General features: G+C 35.6%; 1 protein-coding gene across 1 annotated transcript in view; it reads left to right on the plus strand.

The window, feature by feature from the left end:
* The window catches only part of LOC136042275 (protein sidekick-like), a gene marked incomplete at its 3' end in the record, with an annotated part of 118,354 nt that overhangs the window by 4,414 nt on the left and 91,216 nt on the right, over positions 1 to 22,724 (plus strand). The window contains 6 exon segments of the mRNA XM_065727228.1: positions 412 to 569; positions 2,442 to 2,612; positions 5,260 to 5,278; positions 5,930 to 6,195; positions 15,145 to 15,349; positions 19,214 to 19,431. Of these exon segments, the coding sequence (XP_065583300.1) occupies positions 412 to 569; positions 2,442 to 2,612; positions 5,260 to 5,278; positions 5,930 to 6,195; positions 15,145 to 15,349; positions 19,214 to 19,431 (1,037 nt within the window).

Consider the following 22,724-nt stretch of genomic DNA (forward strand, 5'->3'; position numbering starts at 1 on the left):
TTATAATCAAAATGAAATTAAAATATTAGAATCAGGCAAAACTTTCAGTAGGGCAGGTAACTTCCAAAGAACGAAATACCTCTTTTTACAAAAAAATGACAATTCTCAATGTTTCAGCTCCACACCTTTAGGCTTTCCCAACAAAAAAAAGAGGAAATAAAAATGAAAGATAGTCATTTTCCCCTTTTTTTTGTTGCTATCGGCTTTCAGAAACTTCACTATCTTTTAAAATCTATAACGGTTTAAAATCTATAATAACAATAATATAATAAAATAATAATTAATTAATACTCTTCAATAATAAAATAATTAATTTATATATATACTCTTCACTCATCTGTATGTTTATTTTACCCCCAACATTTATGTGTTCTGTGTGTTCTTTGGTTTATTGTTTCATTATATTTGCAGAAGAAGAGAAGTGGTTGACTGTAGTGAAGCTAGAAAATGGGCCTCAGTCGGATTTTTTTCTGTCTTACCAAAATCTTTTACCCTCAACGACGTACCTATTTCGTGTCATTTCGTATAATAGATTTGGAATATCACTGCCAGTTTATTCATTAGAAGAGGTATGTTGACTTTAGTCGCCCTCAATAAAAGATCCAAAGCAAAATTTTCTTTAGATTTATTTCTTTGTTTTAATCGCTCTTTCTACTCCCCATCCCCTCTTTCTGCATTCTTTGTCTTTGGTATATTTGCGCCTCAGATTGCATTTATTTCGTCAATTCAGATTTCATATCAACCAGATTGAAATACTACAAGCTTTTTTGAGCTTTTCCCTATGGATCAGGTACATAGTTAAGAAATGCAGGTATTTGACGTTACCCAAATATGGAGGGAGTATCAGTAATTCTCCCAAAGCGTAGAGAATGTATCGTTGCATTCTTTCTGAATGGCATTTGTATTTAAATAATGTTAGTTTCGATCAAAGATGGTTCAATTTTCTTATCTGCGTCTTGCATTATCGCTTTCATAATATGTGAAATCTTTTTTCGCTTCAGTCAAGCTTTTTATGTAAAGATTACGTACTTACCAACATCTTTTGTGTTCTATTTGTATTTCTGTTAGGTGCTCGTTTGTATTTTTCCTTGTTTGACATTCATTTATCTCTTTTCTTCTCTCTTCTTCTCTTCTATCGTCTTTGCTCTTCTCGTGAAGTTTACTTCATAAGGTTAGATTTTGATTTTGTTTTCGTTTTCATTTTTTCCAAGGACTGAAGACGACTTGGCGGAAGTCCTCGTCAAAATATCCGGGTTTTTTTTTCGTTTTATACGTGTCCACTGGCTGACACTGCTCTCGGTTTTCTCGCCTATTTGATTCCGTAGAAATCGAAATAATAGTAACGATTATGTCTGGTCTCGATATCGAGCATCCATGTCTTGAGACCACTTAAGGCCACGCTGAATCCACTTGAAGCTTGCTAAAGGCTACCCATAAAGTTGATCTTTTTAGATCGTTGGTAGTGGTACCAATAGGGTTCTTAGAGGCCCGAGGAAAAGTGAGTATTTATATGTAGTATCGGTATCAAACATCCTTATCACAAAGCCACTTGATGCCACATTAAATCCCCTAGTTTGGGATTTAAATGATATCTGATTGAAGGGACTACCTACCCCTAAAGCCCGATTTCGTACCTTTAAAGGTTTTACCCATAGGGTTTGAAATGATATTTTTAAAATTGATTTTAACTCTTGTATAATTTTTTGTAGGTGGTCATAGTAGAAGTTTCAATAAAGTCGGGGTTGAGAAGCATAGGTGTTACAGTACTAAAAATTAGTTTTAAATTCTTGAGGATTTTTAGGAGGCGACCATAGCAGAAGGTTTAAGCATGTAGAATTGGTGTTAGAGTGTGAAACAGGTTGGGTGGGTCAGCTGTAGATCATAGATCACTTCATACGGCTGTTATTGTCAGCCAATCTAGTTTTTCAGCCATAGGTCTTCCCTTAAAGATGCTGAAACAGCTCTTATGGTATTTAGTCAAATTCTGCAGTGAGAGAGTTTCATCTGTTTAGAGCATTTTCAACTGGACCTAAAGATGCGTTGGAGTTTTTTGGGACTACCATTCGGTTTATATTACTGAAAAATGATCTAAAAATTTTGAGGGTTTTTAGGAAGTGAATATAGTTGAAGCTTTAATAAATGTTGTATTTGAAAGGGAGTAGGAAACAATGTGGGGTCAGATAAAGTGAAAAAATTGAAATCTTTAAGGATTTTTAAGAGGTGGCTTTAGCAAAAGCTTTAGAAAGAGTGGGTGGAATATTTTCCATAACGACTTTAATCTTAAGGGTTTTTAGGAGGTGGCCATAGCAACAGCTATAATAAATGTGGGATGAAAACAGAGTGTTCGCCACTGCTCTGTCTTTTGATTGTTTAATAATGTGATGAATATGTGGCAATTGTAGTTTATAGCACTTGCTGACAGTTTGTATATTTTCTTGAAGGTTGTCACCCCATCGAAGATTTACCTTGAGTATGGCTATCTTCAGCAACGACCTTTCTACCACCAAACCTGGTTCTTGGTCACACTGGCAGCAGCCTGTGTGGTTATTGTAACAATGTTAGTGGCAATTCTATGCGTTAAAAGCAAAGCTATCAATATAAGCGCAAATGTGGTGAGTACAGCTTTCTTCCTTATTTGGGTGATGACCACGAGGCTCATTAAATACATCTTTTTGAGACTACTTTTCAGTGACATCAATTCGAGGGGGAAGAAGCATCCCCCCCCCCAAAAAAAAATTACTTTTTTACTCCTCTTCTACGTAGACTCTGAAAAAACATCTAAGTTTGGTATTTTCACTGCCAGATGGGTTTCTTGCTATTTTATTTGGAAAAAAATGACCTTCTCCCTCCTTTTTTTGAAAACTACGTTTATTCCATTTCTCATTTTCTTAGATGATTTTCCAGTTATTTACCGAATTATCATTATCGTTTTTGTGTTTTTTTTTTTTTTTTTTTTTTTTTTTTTTTTTTTTTTGTTTTTTTTTTTTTATTAAATGCATTTTTTACGTTTGGTTTCACCTCCTAAATAGACAAGCAAATTTTCCATTTTCTGAAAATTTATGGTTGAAAATAACTGGCTTTAAGTACCGAGGGCGGTGAAATCTGATTTTTTTTAATTGGTCCAGTGGAAACCTACATAATCATATATATATATATATATACTATCTTTATAAACGAGCAATAATAGTATATATGTATTTATGCATGTATTTATGTATTTTTTCTCGAAAACGGCTCTACATTTTTTTTTGGAAATTTGGTATCTTGGGATATTCTCGCATAAATAAAAAACGATCTAGATGGATCAGAAGTTTGAGAAAATTCATTAAAAGCCATAATTTTGAAAAAAAAAACTATTTATGTGGGTGACATCATTTTCATAATCATCAGTATTGCAATGAAGTAGTCACATGCTTAAAGAGCAAAAAACTGGTAGTTGCCAAAAAATTTGCTTATATTTTGACAAGGGATTATAACAATTCCGAAATCTAAAAAAAAAAACAAGAGTTTTAGGCTTAAGGGAAATCGTTGTAAGAAATCGGACTTGCTGAAATAATCAAATATCTATGAATAGATTTTAGTATGAAAAGACATTAGATTGCCTAAAAAACAAAAAAGAAAAACTGGTAATTGCAAATATGTTTTTATATATTTTAACAAGGCATTAGAAGAATTCCAAATCCTATAAAAGAAAACCAAATTTTTTAAGCTTAGTAGAAATCGTTGTTAGAAACCAGCCTTGCTTTGATAATCAAATATCTTTGAATAGATACAGTATGAAAATGCTCAAAAGGAATAGACAAAAAAGAAAATTTTTTGTTTGAGATAAATAAGTTTGAAGGTTAGTAGATATCGTTGTTAGAAATTGGATTTGCTTTAATAATCAAATATCTTTGAAAACGTATGAAAAGACAGCAAATTGTCCACGGATAGAAGACGAGCAACAATGAGAATCCATATATAGAAGCCTGCCGCGTACCAAGTGCCGGGGCCTGGCGGCTGGCCGTTGCAAGAATATTAGTTTGTATTTTAACAAGGGATTACAACAATTCAAAAACCTTAAAAATGAAAACCAAAAGTTTGAACCCTAGTAGATATCGCTGTCAAAATTAGCCCTAGACGGTTGGGTGAAAAGAACAATCTTCGGCAATCTGTCATCCTTCGTCCGCAAAACGTGGCCTAGTCATCTCAACCTTTCTCTCATAATAGGCCTAGAAAGCGGGATTGAACCACACTTTTCTTAAGTCTAGTGTTTGGATTACGGTCAGTCTGTCGGGTACCGAGAAAGATTCGTAGGCAATTTCTCTGGAAAACATCTGGTAAATCTTCACCCGCTTTTCAGAGCGCCCATGCTTCAGAGCCATATTTGACCACTGTCATCACTGTAGCTTCCAATATTCTAATCTTGGTTTGCAGACTTGTCTTTCTATTCTTCCAAACTTTTTTTATTGTGAAAAATCACCCTGCGCCTTAGCTATTCTACTTTTAACATCTTCACTCCTCCCACCATCTTTACTAATAATACTACCAAGGTAAGTGAAACTGCCCACCTGATCAATCTTTTCATTACCCAACTTCAGCTTCACTTATTCCTAACCTTAGTGACTTAGTCTTCTTAACATAAATTTTCAAACCTATTCTAGAACCCTGAACTCGCAAGACATCCAAACGTTCTGCTCACACTTTCATTTAGGATGCTTTAATCATCAGTATAATCTTAGTCCAGGAGATTTTTACCTCCTCATATGATTCCGTGGTCTTCCATTGCCTTTCCTATAAGGACAAAATCCGTCAAAATTATCCATATGAAGGGGGATAGAATACAACCCTGCTTAACTCCTGATTTAATACGAAACCAACTGCTAACCTCGTTTCTTATCTTGACCACAGCAGTGTTATTCTCGTACATAACACTAATCACTTTAACGTATTTGTCTGCTATACCATATAAGTAGAATATCTTCGCTAAATTCTATCAACCGAATCGAACGCTTGCTCATAATCTATAAAACTGAGGACCAATGGCGTTTGACAACTCAGGCACTTCTCAGTTATCAACCTATGAGTAAAAATCTGGTCGACACATCCTTTAGCTTTTCTAAATCACACTGCTCCTCTCCTATAACTTTGTCTACAACATATCTCAATCTAAAAAGTACCATATTACTAAGTAATTTTCCACCTTCAGAGACCAGACTAATACCTCGATAATTACCACACTCACCCTTATCACCTTTATAATACATTGGTTATTTGAAGGTTTTCCTAAAGTCGCTAGGTACTTCCCTTATAAAAAAATCATATTCATAATCTTCAGTAACTTATTTCTAACCTCAGGGCCGCTATATTTAGAAACTTATTTACCACAGTATCGTCGCCTGGAGCCTTATTATTTTTTAATCGTTTTAATACTCTCTTTAATTTTTCCTCACAAAACAAATCTTCCTTCACGTCCATGGTATCACAAACTTTTTCATTTTCTTCTGTATATATTCCTGCACAAACTCAAAATGTTCTGCGCATCTCTTTTTAACTCTTTGTCCTTATCACTAATTGTGGCCCGTTCCTATCTTTAACTAGGACTAGCCCAGATTGACTACTCCCTCTGAATTTATTAACATGCCAGTGGAATTTTTGACTATTATGTCGTCTATCTGCATCTTCCAGATCCTCGGCAATTTTAATGCATTCTCCGCTTCCTTTACATTCCTTTTGCTTTCATATGATCTATCACTCAGATGATTCTTGTTCAAGCCCCTCTTCTCCTCTATTAAGCATTAAGCATAAAGTCCCATCCAACGAAGTTCGTAACTCAGCCCCTCTAAAAACAATTGTCCATAATGTTGTTGGCATGCATTTTTTTATGGACCTCATTTTCTTTTTTAATCGAAGTGCTGAAGTTTCTTCTTATATTTGCTTCTTTTCTCAGATGAAACAACATGGACACTAGAAGAATCAATCAACACCGAAGATTTGGGTTTTGCCATTGAGCTCCGTCTGTCGGCGCGCGTTAAAACTGGCACCCTAGGTCGTCGCTCGCTAGCAAGTAGCTCTGGAGCACTTGTGAAACCTCCTCCAAGACCTGCCTCTGCTTCGATTGCATATTCAGATGATGAAAATGCAAAAGCGTATGATGATAATGATGACGGTAGTAGTGTTACGGAAAAACCGTCATTGAGTTCATCGGAAAGTCAGGTATGATAAGCTTTTCTGATTACTAGATCAGTTTTTAAGACAAAAAAAAAAAAACGTTTTCGAGGTATTTCAACTTCAAATTTCTTACTGGAGCAGCTATAGACCCCAAGGATATCCAGAAAGAGTCATAAATCTTGCTTCATGTGTGTTATTCGCCAGAAGTCTTCCAACTGGGATGGGAACAGGTGTGGAAATAAGGACATGGCACGAGGGAAGGGCTATGATTTTTTTTTTCATTTTTTTCTAATAAGGACACAAAAAAAAGACATTTTCCAAATCTTGGGAGACATTTTTTAAATAAAAATGCTAAAATATGAATTTTTCAGTATCTAGGGCGGAGGTAGAATTGCCCCATCCTCCCAATTGTTGCCCCTGGACTGCAGTATCGAGTGTATATGCTTCAAGTCCCGCTGCTATGTGTACCAAAGCGTATTTTAGAGTCTCCCCCCTCTTTGGGCTCATTCCGTTGGATTGGTCCTAATACCATTCTGCCGAGTCTACCTTACAAGCTAAGATTTACTAAATGCTAATTTGAGCGTGATTAAATTTTGTATAGTTCTACTACTAACAATTCACCACAGCACCAAGCCGCCTGAGGCCAACACAACTACGCACGCTCCTCCTCGATCCCTATCTATTCAAAGCCTCCTAATTTAATCTATCTATTCAAATCCTCCTAATTCCCAGGAAGTTCCCATTTCCTTTAAATCTTTCTTTATGAAGTCTTCCCATCCCAGACGAGGACGACCTGCTTTTCTTTTAGCCCTAAAGGGTTGGATGAAAAGGACAATCTTCGGCAATCTGTCATCTTTCATCCGCAGAACGTTCCCTAACCATCTCAACCTTTCTTTCATTATGACCCTAGAAAGTGGGATTGAAACGCATTTTTCTTACAGCCTATTGTTTGAAATACGGTCAGTCAGCCGGGCTCTCAGAACAATTTGTAGGCAATTTCTATGGAAAACATCTAACAAATCTCCATCTGCTTTTTGAAGCGCCCATGCTTCAGAACCCTATTCGACTACTATCAGCAGTGTGGTGCTTCTAATATTCTAATTTTGGTTCACATTTTCCTATTCTCCCAAACTTTTTTAACTATGAAGAAACACCCTGAGCCTTGGCTATTCTACTTTTAACATCTTCACTGCTCCCACCGTCTTTACTAAGAAATACTACCAACATAAGTGAAGCTGCCCACCTGATCAGTCTTTTAGTTACCCTATGTCACCATCTCAGATTCACTTATTCTTGTCTTAGTGACTTGGTCTTCTTAACGTTAATTTCCAAACGTAATCTAGCACCCTGAACTCACAAAATCTCTAAAAGTTCATTAATTTTGCTCACACTTTCATCTATAATACTTAAATCACCGGCATAGTCAAAGTCCAGGAGAGTTTTTCCTTCCCATTTGATTCCGTAGTCTCCCTTTGTCTTTCCTGTGTTGCTTAAGACTAAGTCCATCAAAATGATCCATGTAAAAGGGGGCTGAACACAACCCTGTTTAACTCCTGATTTAATACAAAAACAACTTCTAACCTCATTTCCTACCTTAACCGCAGCAGTGTTATTTTCGTACATAGCACTAATCACTTTAATGTATTTGTCTGGTATACCATACAAGGAAAAGACCTTTGCTAAACCTCTTCTATCAATAGAATCGAGCGCTTACTCATAATCTATAAAATTGAAGACCAAAGGCGTTTGACAACTCAGGCACTTCCCAATTATTAACCTAAGAGTGAAAATTGGTCGATACATCCTCTACCTTTCCTAAAACCGCACTGTTCTTCTCTTAAAATTTTCCCTACAGTATCTCTACCATCTCTACATATTTACTACCTACAGAAACCAGAATAATGCCTTGATAATTACCACGCTCACTCTTATCACCTTTTTTCATACTATGGTTTAATTAAGGTTTTCCTAAAATCGTTAGGTACTTTCCCTTTTTCAAAAATCATACTCATAATCTTCAGTAACGTATTTCTAGCCTCAGAGCCACCATATTTAAGAAACTCATTTACCACACTATCAGCACCTGGAGCCTTATTATTTTTTAATCCTTTAGTACTGCCGCTAATTCTTTCTCACAAAACAAATCTTCCTTCACATCCAAGGTATCACAAACTTTTTCATTTTCCTCTGTATCTTCTCCTGCAACTCTATCTCGGTTTAGGACATTCTCAAAATGTTCCGCCCATCTCTCTTTAACTCTTTCCTTATCATTAATTGTGGCCCGTTCCTATCTTTAACTGGAACTAGTCCAACTTGACTACTCCCTCTCAATGTAGTAACATCCCAGTACAATATTTTACTATTATGCCGTCTAACTGTATCTTCCAGATTCTCGGCAATTTTATCCATGGCTTACACTTTACACCTCCTTAGTTCATATTTTAATGCTTTCTCTACTGCCTTTACATTCCTTTTGTTATCATAAGATTTATCACTCAGATAATTCTTGCATAAGCCCCTTCTCCTCTCTATTAAACAATTGTGGTCCCGTTCCTATCTTTAACTAGGACAAGTCCCGATTGACTACTCCCTCTCCATTAATTAACGTACCAGTACAATATTTTACTAATATGCCGTCTAGCTGCATCTTCCAGATCCTCAGTAGTTTTATCTATGGCCTCCAATTCACAACTCCTTAGTTCATATTTTAATGCTTTCTCCTTTTTCTTTACATTCTTTTTGCTCAGATATTTCTTCTACAAGCCCCTTCTCCTCTCTATTAAACACCAATAATTTTTCACTAATATTCCTAGCTGCAGTCCAAACTTTCTTCCCTCACACACCATCAGCAAATTCACAAATTTTTTTTCAAAAAATATTTCAACTATCTTCCACATTGTCAAATTTTAAACTATCCAGTTTAGTATTCAATGTTTACTGGAAAGCTCTCAAATTCTCATCCTAGAGTCTATCAAAATGAAAACTTTTGATAACAAATCCAAAATATTAGCTTTAAATTAACCTTAAACACTACTAGATGATGATCTTCACTTTTACCATCAATAATAGCACTCCTATTTACCCTAGTATCTTGTATTGATCCTGCCAGTCTTCGATTTACTATAACATAATCGATAAGGTTTGCTGTTTTACCACCACGTGAATACGATGTAACTTGTGGGCCATATTATGACCAAACACCGTGTTGGTTATAACTAGATTGTTAAACCTACAGTAGAGCTCTGTAGTGTTCTACAGAGAACCCTACTGTGGAGGTTTCAAGCTCCTATCTGCAAAAGCGTGGAATCTTGTATTTTTTGTTTGAAGAAAGATCACGGATGTTTGTTTATTTTTTTTTCAGGGGTGATCGTATCGACCCAGTGATCCTAGAATGTCGTGAGAGGGCTCGTTCGAACGGAAATTAAAAGTCCTAGTGCTCTTTTTAAGTGACCAAAAAAATTTGAATGAAATTAGGCCCCGTCCCTCGCTCATTTTTTTCCAAAGTCACCGGATCAAAAGTTTGAGATAGCCATTTTGTTCAACATAGTCGAAGAATCTAATAACTGTCTTTGAGAACGACTTATTCCCCCACAGTCCCCAGGAGAAGGTTTGCAAGTTATGAACTATACCCATTGAATGCATATAGTATTGGTTATTGGAAAGTATACAGATATTTTCAGGAGGGAACAAGTTTTTCAACTGAGCAATTAAAACTTAAAACGAACAGAAATTATTACGTTTATGAGTGGGTTCGCCCCCTCGTCAATATCTCGCTCTTTACGCTATATTATTTTTAATAACTATTAAAAAGAGCTAGTTAAACGGCTTTTGGGATTAAGGGGGCATTCTTAAAGAATTGGAACAAAATTCGAACTTCAGTAAAAAGTTCAAACCCCCTCATATTACGTATATGAGGGAGTTTCTTCCCCTCGTCAGTACCTCGCTGTATACGCTAAAGGTTAAAACTTGGTTAAATACAGGCCGGTCTCAGCAATAATGTTTTGTGTTATTTTTTGGCCAATCTTAGTATTTAATGTTCTCTTAAGCAGCTTCTTAATTATGATTTTTATATGATAACCATGCCTTATGATATCGCAATTTTTATATGAAATTGTATGTTTTTGGCTTGTGGTTGTTATTGAATAAAAAAAAAACAAGTTTTTTCCAAATGAAAGTAAGGAACAACATTAAAACTTAAAACGCAAAGAAATTATTATGTATATGAGGGGATTGCCCCCTTCTCAGTCCCTCACTCTTTACGCAATTGTTTGACTTTTTGTTCCAATTACTTAAGAACGACTCCTGACACACAAGGACCGTTTAATTAGAATAATAAGTGGTTTTTTTCGAATTCACAAATGTTTTAGCGTAAAGAGCGAGGTACTGAGGAGGGGGCAACTCCCGCATATACATAATAACAACCAAAAAAGAGAAAATTGTGGTTGTACCAGTTCCTGATAACGAACTGTAAGTAAGGATTGACCTAGCTCAATAGAAACCGAAACTGTAGAAAACGGTTTAAAAGAAAATTGATACCAGTCGAGATATTAAAAGAATTGACTTTTTATGCTGATTTCAGATATATAAAATTCATTAAGTTTAGTCGTACCCATCAAAGGTTACAAGTCTTAGAAAATGTTCCTGACTTTCGAAAAAAAAGAGTAAACACCCCCTAAAAGAAAGTTATCTCAATGAAAATCGCAAAATCAAATTCACCGTATCAGAGAACTCTACTTTATAGGTTTCAAGCTTCTATCTGCAATTTTGTGGAAATGTTAAATGTGTTAGAAGGTGGAATTTTACATTTTTCGCTAGAAGAAGATCATGGATGCGTGTTTATTTGTTATTTTTTTTTTTTTTTTTTTTTTTTTTTTTTTTTTTTTTTTTTTTTTTTTTTTCCAGGATTGATTGTATCAACCCAGTGGTCCTAGAACATCAGAAGAGGGTTCTTTTGAACGGAAATTAAAATTTCTAGTGTTCTTTTTAAGTGACTAAATAATTAGAGGGCAACTAGGCTACCTCCACCGCCACTTTTATCCTGAAATCATCCGATCAAAATTTTAAATGCCTATTTTGTTTATCATAGCTGAAAGGCCCAATAACTATGCCGTTGGGTATAACAATACCCCCCACCCCCCCCCCCCCACCCCATAACCCACTTGGGAAAGGTTTTTAAGTTATAAAATTTGCCCGTTGTTTACGCATAGTATTTGTTATTGGTATTCATGTATACATTTTTGGACCACAGGAGAATTTTTCATGGAAAAGTAAGTTTCCACGGAGGGAACTTGTCAGGGGAATTTTAAACTTCGGGAATTTGCTAGAATTCTTATACAAAATTCTTTTGATATGTCTTGCTTTCTCTTTTTCGTTTCAGTTTTACGTGCGGAGTGATTAAGAATAATTGTCCGGGGTAAATTTTTACCGGGATTAAATTGTATAGAGGGCATTTCCATAGCGAGGGGGTTTCCCCTTGGAGGTGGCGTTAGATTTCCTGGCAATATTAAAAAAACGATAGGAAATTTAATAAAAGAAATTATTATTTCTACTGAAAGTAAGGAATGACATTAAAACTTAAAACGAGCAGAAATTATTCCGTACATGAAAGGGGCTGTCCCCTCCTCAATGCCTCGCTATTTACGCTAAAGTTTTACTCTTTCTCAGAGCTCTATTTTTTAAAACGATAGAAAAAAACTTTACCATAGAGATTCCGGCGTTGAGGAGGGGACAGCCCATTTCATATGCGGAATAATTTCTGCTCGTTTTAAGTTTTAATGTCGCTCCTTTAAATAATTGAAATTATTTTGGCCTGAGGAAAATCAATGATCCCGGATACCAGTGCAGGACGGGGATCTTGCTTAGTCTTCACCATTTTGCACGTCCACCATTTTTACAAGTCTACACATTTTGCATTGTAAATATATAAAAAATAATATTTAAGTACTAAGATTTGCACGTGTTAATAATTAGCGAGTAACTTTTAAGTTAGTTTTGTGTTGGGCTGTTTTGCATATTTAGCTGTTTTTTTATATTCTTTTATTGTATATTGTATGTCCAATGCATCGCGCTTTCTCTTTGTTTTCCTGTACAATTTTGTTTGTAAGTGGTTATTGTTTCAGAAGAAATCTTAGTTTTATTTTATGAGAGATTGAAAAAAACACTCAAATTCACTGTGCTCTTAGATTAAATTTACTTGATTTTTACACTATTTTAGACAATATTGAAGTACAAAATCTTAATTCTGTCGGTCTGTCGGTTGGTCTGTATATCTGTCCCGGTTTTGCCAGTTTAGGCACTTTCAGGTAAGCTAGGACGATGAAATTTGGTAGGCATATCACGAACCAGACCAAATCAAATTAGAAATTGTCGTTTCCTCGAATCGACCATCTGGGGGGGGGGGGATTAAATCGGAAAAATTAGAAAAACGAGGTATTTTTAACTTACAAACGGGTGATCGGATCTTAATGAAATTTGATGTTTGGAAGGATATCGTGTCTCAGAGCTCTTATTTAAAATCCTGACCGGATCTGGTGACATTTTGGGGAGTGGGGGAGGGGAACCTAAAATCCTGGAAAACACTTGGAGTGGAGGGATCGGGATGAAACTTGGTGGGGAAAATAAGCACAAGTCCTAGATGCGTGATTGACATAACCGGAACGGAACCGCTCTCTTTAGGAGAGTTTTCTAATTCTGAAAAATTGGAAAAAATGAGGTATTTTTAACTTACGAAGGAGTGATCGGATCTTGATGAAATTTCATATTTAGAAGGACCTCGTAACACAGATCCCTTGTTTTAAATCCCGACCGGATCCAAAGTCATTGGGGCGGGGGGGAGAAATCTTGGAAAACACTTAAAGCGGAGGGATGAGGATGAAACTTAGTGGGAAGAATAAGCACAAGTCCAAGATACCTGACTGACATAACTGGACCGGATCCCATCACTTTGTTGAAGTTGGGGCGTGGGGGAGAAATTCAGAAAAGTTAGAAAAAATGAGGTATTTTTAACTTACGAACGGGTGATCCGATCTTCCGGGTTCCGGGATCCGAATTCCGGGAAACCGGAATTCTTGGAAAATGTGAAAATTGAGGTATCTTTCTCTTACCAATCGGTGATCAGATCTTAATGAAAATTGATATATAGAAGGATCTTATGTTTCAGATGCTCCATTTTCAACTCAAATCGGATCTGAGGACATAGGGGGTTGGAGGGGGGAAACAGAAATCTTGGAAACCGGAAACCTTGGAAAACGCTTAGAGTGGAGAGATCGGGATGAAACTGGATGGGAAGAATAAGCACTAGCTGTTGATACCTGATTGACATAATTGGAACGGATCCGTTCTCTTTGGGGGAGCTGGGAATGTTATTATGGAAAAATTAGAAAATTGAGGTATTTTTAACTTAAGAACAGGTGACCTGATCTTAATGAAATTTGATATTTGGAAGGAACTCATGTCTCAGAGCTCTCATGTCAAATCTCGACCAGATCTGTTGACATTGGTGGGAGTTGGAGGGGGAAACCGGAAATCTTGGAAAACACTTGGAGTGGAGAGATCGGAATGAAACTTGGTGGGTAGAAAAAGTACATGTCGCGGATACGTAATTGACATAACCAAACTGCATCCGCTCTCTTTGGGGGAGTTAGGGGGTGGGGTTTAGTGCTTTTGCGAGTTTGGTGCTTCTGGAGGTGCTAGGACGATGAAAATTGGTAGGCGTGTTAGGGAGCTGCACAAATTGACTTGATAAAGTCGTTTTCCTCGATTTGACCATCTGGGGAGCTGAAGGGAGAGGAAAAATTAGAAAAAAATGAGATATTTTTAACTTAAGTGTGGTTGATCGGATCTTAATCAGTTTTGAATTTTAGAAGAACCTCGTGACTCAGAGCTCTTATTTTAAATCCCAACCGATACTAAGCCTCAGATTTTTCCTTTTAAATCAGTCTATTGACTCTTAGAAATTCGCTAGAGCTCATACCATATGAGCTCTTGGCTCTTCCGGCCTCGTCACAAGGGCCATAGGATCTCTTAGCTCTTGTTTTGTAAATTAAATTATGCAACGTAGAGAATTAACTAACTAAAGACGAATAAGAGCAAATTACAGAAAAAAATTTAGTAAATAACACTGTGGTATGTGTTAACTTAATAAGTGATTTTTTTGTTTCCTTTTTTAATTTTGCGTTGAGTTGCTTTTAGCGTATATTATATGGGCTTGACATTTATTTTCCTCTTTGCTGTTTCCATTTTTGTGTGTACAGTTTTGTTTTTACCTGACTTTTATTTAAGAGAGAAACTTCGTATTTTAAGTAACAATCAATTAATAATTACTAATCAATTACCAATTAGATATTGTTAAGCAATTTTTAATGTTAATATTAATCATTTTTAAAATTTTTATTAGTTAAATATTATTTGATTATTTAAATTAAATATAATTAATTGGAATATAATCTTACCTAATTAATTAATAATAACTAAATAATTTAAAATTGTATTTAATATATTTAAAAAATGATTTGTATTTATTGATGATTTTATTTTTATTTTTTAGTCATCAGAAAGTGAAGAAGAGAGTGCGCGCTCAAATCCACATAGTTTTATGAACCATTATGCCAATGTGAACGATAATTAATGAAAACAATTAATTAATAATAACATAATTAATGATGAACATAATGAAGATAATTAATGAACATAATTAATTAATAATAATTAGATAATTTAAAATTGTATTTAATTTTAAAAAAAATTTGTATTTATTGATAATTTTATTTTCATTTTTTGGTCATCAGAAAGTGAAGAAGAGAGTGTGCGTTCAAATCCACATAGTTTTGTGAACCATTAGTGCAATTTGAACGATAATTAATGAATATAATTAATTAATAATAACATAATTATGATGAACATAATTAATTCATAATAATTAGATAATTTAAAATTGTGTTTAATATATTAAAAAAATAATTTTTATTTATTGATAATCTTATTTTTATTTTTTAGTCATCAGAAAGTGAAGAAGAGAGTGTGCGTTCAAACCCACATAGTTTTGTGAACCATTATGCCAATGTGAATGATACGTTAAGACAATCGTGGAAGAGACAAAGACCAGTTCGTAATTATTCCTCGTACACAGACTCGGAGCAAGAGCGATCCGCTGTTATGAGTTTAAATGGAGGGCAAATTGTGATGAATAATATGGCTCGAAGTAGAGCGCCTGTTAGTGGATTTTCGTCATTTGTTTGATAATTTTTCCAATTGAGCCATTTTTGAGGACTTAAATCCCCTATATTATTTATATAGCCCTCCCCCCCCCCCAAAAAAAGTTTTAATCAAGCCCTGTTTTAATTAGTGAAGTATAAGAAATTTAGTTATGACTTGGGTGAGTAGATTATAAAAGGTCACGTCCTTAGCCCCTTTTCGAACAAATATCAGTGACAAAGTTATTGAAAATAACGCCCCTTTTTCTTTCAAGTTAGTAGCTATGGTTTCGATGTAACGTGAATGAAAAAGTTAGAATTTTGTTATTTTATAGCACTGTTACTACTATTCGCCTTATTCTTGCTATTGTTGTTATAAATTCTTATTACCATATTTGCCAGTTGAAATCTGACCACACTAGTTTTATTTTTAAGCATAGCTACAAGAATCTATTTAAGCTCACCCTCAGGTAAGGATAATCAGACATAAATTTGCGGATTGACTAATATTTCGTCAGACCTTTTGCTGTTTCCAGGGCCGTATCCATGTTCTAGGGGGGATTACACAGGAAGAACTGAGTTGTGGATGGGGCAGTTGCCCCCCCCCCCTGCCCCATAGTAAATTACCCTCCTACTACTACTGAGATCTCACTGATGTCGTGTTATATTATTTTTCTTAGAAAGTATATTTGTTTTTCATCGCATTGGGGTATATACATGTTTTTTTTATATTTGCATTTTTCGCGTATATTACACATATTGTTATTTCTTATTTTTCCCTTCCGTTCATTTTTTACTTGTGTTCTCTTATTTTTTCTTTCTGTTTCTGGCTTTTGGCTTTTGTGTCCTACTGCCATTGATAACAATCTAATACATATTTTCTGTGACTATTGATTTGAACGGTTCTTACCATTAAAAACGCAATAAAATATGTAACTCAATTTTTTTTTAAAGAAAGAGCATTGCTATATTACTAGGACAGGCTAAAGATACTACTTTAAAATAAGGAACCTCATAAGACATAATGAGTAGTGCCGCCAAATCAGAAAAATTCTCGAGGTAGAGGGAGGGGGTGAAATGTGGCTCAGAAGTCTTAGGCGGCTTGAATTTTCTTTGACTTATTTTCACTGATAGTGCCAAAAAGATTAATTTTCAATGAAAATACCAAAAAACCTATTTTTCGAAACCCACAAGGAACCGAGGGTGGGGGAAGTAGGTCTCTGTGCTTGCAGGAAAAATCAGTTACTCGAGAATTAAAAGAAAACTACTCCATCTGCTCCAAAATGTCTGGTAACAATAGCTAATTTGAGCTTGACTTTGAAGAAAAGAAGATCTGCTGGAGCTCTTTTTGTGTTGTATATTTTTCTCAGAGAATTCCCATAAAAATAGACTTCGAACTCACTGGTGATGTTAATCTGTGTAAGACAAAAGTTGTTGAGAAATTTGATTCAAATAAGAAGAAAAATGTTACGCGTTCATATAAAAATATTATTAGCCCGTAATTAGTATACATATTTGAATTATTTATTGTCTTCTTAATTTTATATAATAAAAATATGCTATTTACTATACCAAAAATGGTTAAGATGTAATAAATCGGTTCAGGCTTAAAATTTATTCGGTAAACCTTTTGGCTAAAAATATAGAAACTGCGAATTAAATTTCTCTGTAAAAAACTCTTACAATAGAATTTTTTTCTTCAGTTTACATTATTTTTTTTTCTAGTTTTTTTTTTGAGAAATTTTTTTAGAATGTATTAATTGGAAAGCGACTCAGAAGTCTTCATTTTCTTCTCGCTTTATTAGATCTCATTCAAAATGATTTTTGTGACAATGTTTATAAATAGATATTGTGTCTTGTATATGTGTTATATTGATTTTGTATTGTATTATATTTTTGTCTGTGAATATTCCAGTTAAATAAGATATGTGCCTTAGTTTTCGCAATAAATATTTAAATGATTTATTTTTTGTATATTCTGCATAAGATAATCCTGTGGTACTACAGGGTTAAACAGAATGCTAAACTGCAGGACTGCTACTAACTACCACTCGACCGCCACTCGAGTTGCCACTCGACCGTAACCGCTTAACTGTGCCAGTCGAGTGAAAGGTGGTGTTTTTGCGGTGCAATTTGTTTTTCTAAAATAGATTTCAAAGAAGAAAATACAAAAGATAATACATTTTTTAATGATAGTTGTTTTTTTTAAGTTTCACTGGTCGGCAATACACGTTTGCTCACTCAAAAAAAAAAAAATCTTCAGCAGGATTTAAATCGGTCACCATATCCCCCCGCCTCAAAGGAAAACAGGTCGTGACACCCTTGTCTAAAATTTCAAATACCCAAGGCAAATTTTAAATTTTGCTTCTTGACCTATTTACCCCTCCTTCAGAAAGCCTGGATCCAGCAGTTCAAGTTTTTACGTATAAAATGACTGAAATTTGCATGAAAATAAAACTTTGCCGATGTTTGGAGACCTTAGGACTCGGCTTGAAAAGAATCCATCTGATTCCATGCAAACCTACAGGGTTTGTGGTTACTTTGACTTCATTTTTTTCATTTCAAAAGCCACTACTTTAGTTTTTTGAAGAATTGGATTGAAAAACAGAAAATGAATTTGGTAACAATAAAAATCATTAATATGATCAAGACCACTTTTTAATGAGAATTATAGTACTAAAAGAAATAAAAATGTTAGAAAGAAAAATCCAGATGGACAGAAACAGGTCAATTGGAATCGGACCTACCGTATAGAGATTCGCCAATGATTACATCTGAGCAGAATATTATAGGTCATAGAGATGCACTCTTTCGAACTTGCATTGATCTTTACTTTAAGGACACACTTAACAAGTCCTGGCTCTAACTCCGCCTTGCCACAACTATCTTTTAGCTGGCAATTTTTAATGTTGAGTTTTTGAGCTAAGACGATTTCGCCTCTCAGTTTCAGCTTCCCTTAGAACACTGAAATGCCGCTCGGCAATGACATTTGACAATGGCAGTGAAAAAAAGTACTGTGTCATTTTCCGGACGTTTGGAAACATGACTCCCACTGTAGAAGATTTAATTGTAAAATGATTGCGCCAGTAGACCACTATGTCCAATTCGTTTGCAAGATATACTCCTTCAGGTAAAGTTAAATTTGATATGCACCGCCAATCCTGCTCCAGCTTATTCCAAATACCAGATTCTCAGTGCTCCAAGAATTTATGAAAACCCGGAACTCCTAGATCGTAGCTAGAGCTTGGAGTGAAGAACTGGATGACGTTTTAGATCTTGTCGGAGAAGAAAAATGATCAAGAATTGGCTTGATAGATTCAATGTAAAAGTCTCTTGAGGAGCGACGAATTTGGAGACTTTCGGCCACGAAACGGCCATCAACAACTTCCTTCGTTTCCAGCCCCAAAGGAAATTATGTCTTTTATACCCGATATAGACACTGTTATCGGGAAGATAACACGCTTCAGCGCAAGGGTTGATGGCAAAAGAATTAGTTACTTACTTAATTTCTTTCACGTCTGGGGTGTATAGGGCAGTGACGGTTGACTTATAACTTGACTGATCTTGTGTCAAAGACCAAAGATTTTTCAGAGTGATTCGGAGACTGGTCGTCTCTTTCTCCAGGGATCGACCAAGTGTGCTGCGTTATCTTCCACTCCTTTGAATGCCGCGTGGGGTCCAACACCATAAAGCAATTTTGTACATGGATTTTCAAGTGGTGAAGTAAGGGTTTTTGGGCCTGAAACATAATATTAATATTGCATATAAGACTGACAACTTAAGCTAATTTTAACTTTCTTAAATTATCAAAATAAGAAGTATTTTTAACCCTTTTGTTTGATAAGAAACTTAAATTTTATTTATATTTAAAGAAAATTCTGAGCAACGCCCTTCTTCCCCAAAAAGGGCAAAGGCGTTCGATGATGATGCAACCACCTCTGCCCTACAAAGCGAAGATGCGGATCCTTCTGCAGTCCCCCAACAAAGAGGGGAGAACGTGTCTATTTCTGCTCTACAAGGCCATGATACAGGTCATAATGCTGGGGCCAAAGGTGATCCCAGTATGCAAGATGGAGTTGCAAGCCCTAGCGTATTTAAAGTCACAGACGCTCTGTGATATTTTTAACTAAGCTTAATGTTTAAGGGATACAAAACTTAATATTTGTTCGGCATGGGGAAATAGCTAAGATGCTGGGAACCTTGTTCTTGACCCTTGGAGTGATGTTTAATGGTGTTTTCCATCCTAAAAAAGGTTTCTCTTTAGTTTAATAAAGGATAAATACCAGGATCTTCTCGATAGTTTTGAGGAGCCTCTATCCTCCAAAGAAATAGGCGGAATTTCACTGGACTTAAAGTAGAAAACTTATTTCATTTTGGTACGGTGATTCCATTTCTCTAGAGAATGACTCTGTGTAGTTAAAATAAGATTTTTTTTTTAGATTATCCTAGAGATATTTTTCTTGACTGTTCTTTCGGAGGGTATTGTTCATACTTTCTGGGGATAAATTGAAATATTGCCTGTTGTTATTTTTTCAAGAAAACTTTCCTGTATGAATAGCATTTTAGAAAAGTTTCACTGTTGAAGGAGGGCCATGTCTCTGCCTATGTATGTATGTATGTATATATTTACTTCCCATCAAAAGAAACAGATGGAGTAAAAGATAAAAAAAAACAAAGAACACAATACAAAACAATACACAAATACAAGAAAAATAAAGAACAAATTGATATCTAACTATAATATATATTATAGAAGGGGATTTAAAACACCCTCCTAACTATAAGAAGGGGATTTGAGAACCCTAATCCTAAGATTAATCTATATATATATATAAAAATAAGTTGTCTGTGTGTGTGTGTGTGTGCGTCTGTCGAGTGACGTCATGTTTGTGTGTCGACTGACGTCATGTTTTCGACTGACGAAATTACAGACCGGGACATCGGAACACAAATGACGACCGGGACACCGGCACATAGGAAATATAAATGACGACCGGGATACTCAAAGAGAAAGCGACCGGGACACAAGGAATGTTCGATTAGCAATCACCATCAACAAAGCACCGGGACACAAATGACGACCGGGACACAGGGAGTATAAATGACGACCAGGACATAAGTAAAAAAACTGAAAAAACTAAAAAAAGGTAAAAACTACAAAAAAACTAAAAGGAAACAAAACTAAAAACTAATAAAAAAAAACTAAAAAAAACTAAAAAACTAAAAAAACTAAAAAAGAAAAAAAAAAGGAAAAAAGTTAAAAACCAAAAAAAACTAAAAAGAAAAAAAGGGGAAAAATACAAAAATTTATTTCATCGTATACCATTTCAAAAACGAATGTATATACAGACCGGGACACCGGGATACAAATGACGACCGCGACACAGGGAATATAAATGACGACCGGGACACAGGGACAAAACTACGACGGGGACGCCGGGGGGCACAGGGGGATATATAAATGACGACAGGGACACAGGGAATGTTCGATTGGCAATCAACATCAACAAAGCTCAAGGGCAATCATTAGAATCATGAGGTATAACTAAAAAAACTAAAAAAAGGTAAAAAACTAAAAACTAAAAAAGACCAATTTAAAAACGAATATATATACAGACCGGGACACCGGGACACAAATGACGACCGGTACACCGGGACAAGGGGAGTATAAATGACGCCTGGGACACTCAAAGAGAAATCACAGACTGGGACACAGGGACAAAAAATGATGACCGGGACACAGGGAATATAAATGACGACCAGGACACAACTACAACGGGGACGCCGGGGGGCACAGGGGGATATATAAATGACAACGGCGACACAGGGAATGGTCGATTAGAAATCACCATCAACAAAGCTCAAGGGCTATCATTAGAATCATGAGGTATAGACCTGAATACGGATTGTTTTCTCATGGACCATTATATGTTGCATGTTAAAGAGTCAGTAAACCTGACAATCTATTTATATGCACAAACAATGGGACAGCAAAGATCAACAGCTAGTAATATATATTTTTCTGTCTAATATATATTCTCTTTTCAGGGTAATAATATATTTCATTTCAGGTTATTATCATAAATATTTCAAGGGATTAATATTTTTTTTTGTTTCAGCCCGCCAATGATGATCCAGCATGGATCAAGCAACTATGAATCGATTTCTTTGGCAAGGATAAAGCACCTGTGGTAGCCTACACCCCCAACAGAAGTTTTTTAAGACTCATAATTTCAATGGGAGGACTTTGCAATAGCTGAAGCGTAAAGGAGGCGACTTTCCCTATGTGTGTAGTTTCTGGCTCTTAAATTCTTAGCTGGTAGAATACTTTCACCAAGACCATACTGCAACTTTGGCTCCGTTTATGGAAACATTACTGGGTCATAAATCTTTGGTTGGTAGTATCGGGGCTCTATATAACAACGGTCACTCCAACCCTCCAAAATTCGCAGACTTATAATATCTTCTATTTCAGCCTAATGTTTTCTTTTTGGAGTGAAATCGAAAAAATTTCAAAGGGCTATTGGCCTCTTATTGTTTTTTTCAAGGTTCGTATATCTAAATCCCTTCAACATCCTCACATGTAGTAGTATTCGAATGGATCCAGTTGATCTAATCCACTCCTATGTAGGCAAGATTAGGGCCCTTCTCGAAAATAAGATTGGGGGTGGGAGGTAGGGATAGCGTAAAAGCACCCATCGCTCAAAAAATATTTCTTGAATGAAATATAAGGTAAAGTATACTCACATTACCTGCAAATGGAAATGCAGGTGCTTCACCCCGGCTTGCAAAATTTTGAGGGCGTTTTTTCAGAGTAGGTGGGTTTTATTTTAAATGCGGGTGGAAAATTTAATAAGATGGGAAGCGGTTCAGTGGTTTTGTTTATTGAAAGATTGGATTTTAATTCCACTTAGTTTTGAGATTAATTTGTTTGAAGAGTCGGAAAGGAGATGGGGGCTGTAAAATGCAATATTGATTTGAAGGATTGTAGAGGTGTACAACCCTTTTCTTTCGATACGGGTTTAGAGTGCTTTAAGAACGTGGTCTTTTTTCCAGGGCATAAAATTAGGGCAAAGGATACTGGTCAAAACTTTTTGACAATTTGGCTGTTAATGGGAATGGGAAGGGAGAGTAGTCTCATAAAGGAGATTTTAACTGTTTAAAGGGGCTATATCCCGTAACACTTAAGGGGATAGATATATTTATGAGAGCTTATAAGCATTTAAAGATTGGTAATATAACAAGATACAGAATATGAAGAGGGTGAACTTAGAGATAAATAAGGGGCAATAAATTCAGTGAGGGTTCCGTCAATTGAATCGGTGAAACACTGGCTATGGCTTCTTTTTGTGCCTGCCAGTGAACCTGATGCGATTGGAAATT

This window comes from Artemia franciscana, unplaced genomic scaffold (assembly GCF_032884065.1).
Source record: "Artemia franciscana unplaced genomic scaffold, ASM3288406v1 Scaffold_1006, whole genome shotgun sequence".
Taxonomy (NCBI): domain Eukaryota; kingdom Metazoa; phylum Arthropoda; class Branchiopoda; order Anostraca; family Artemiidae; genus Artemia; species Artemia franciscana.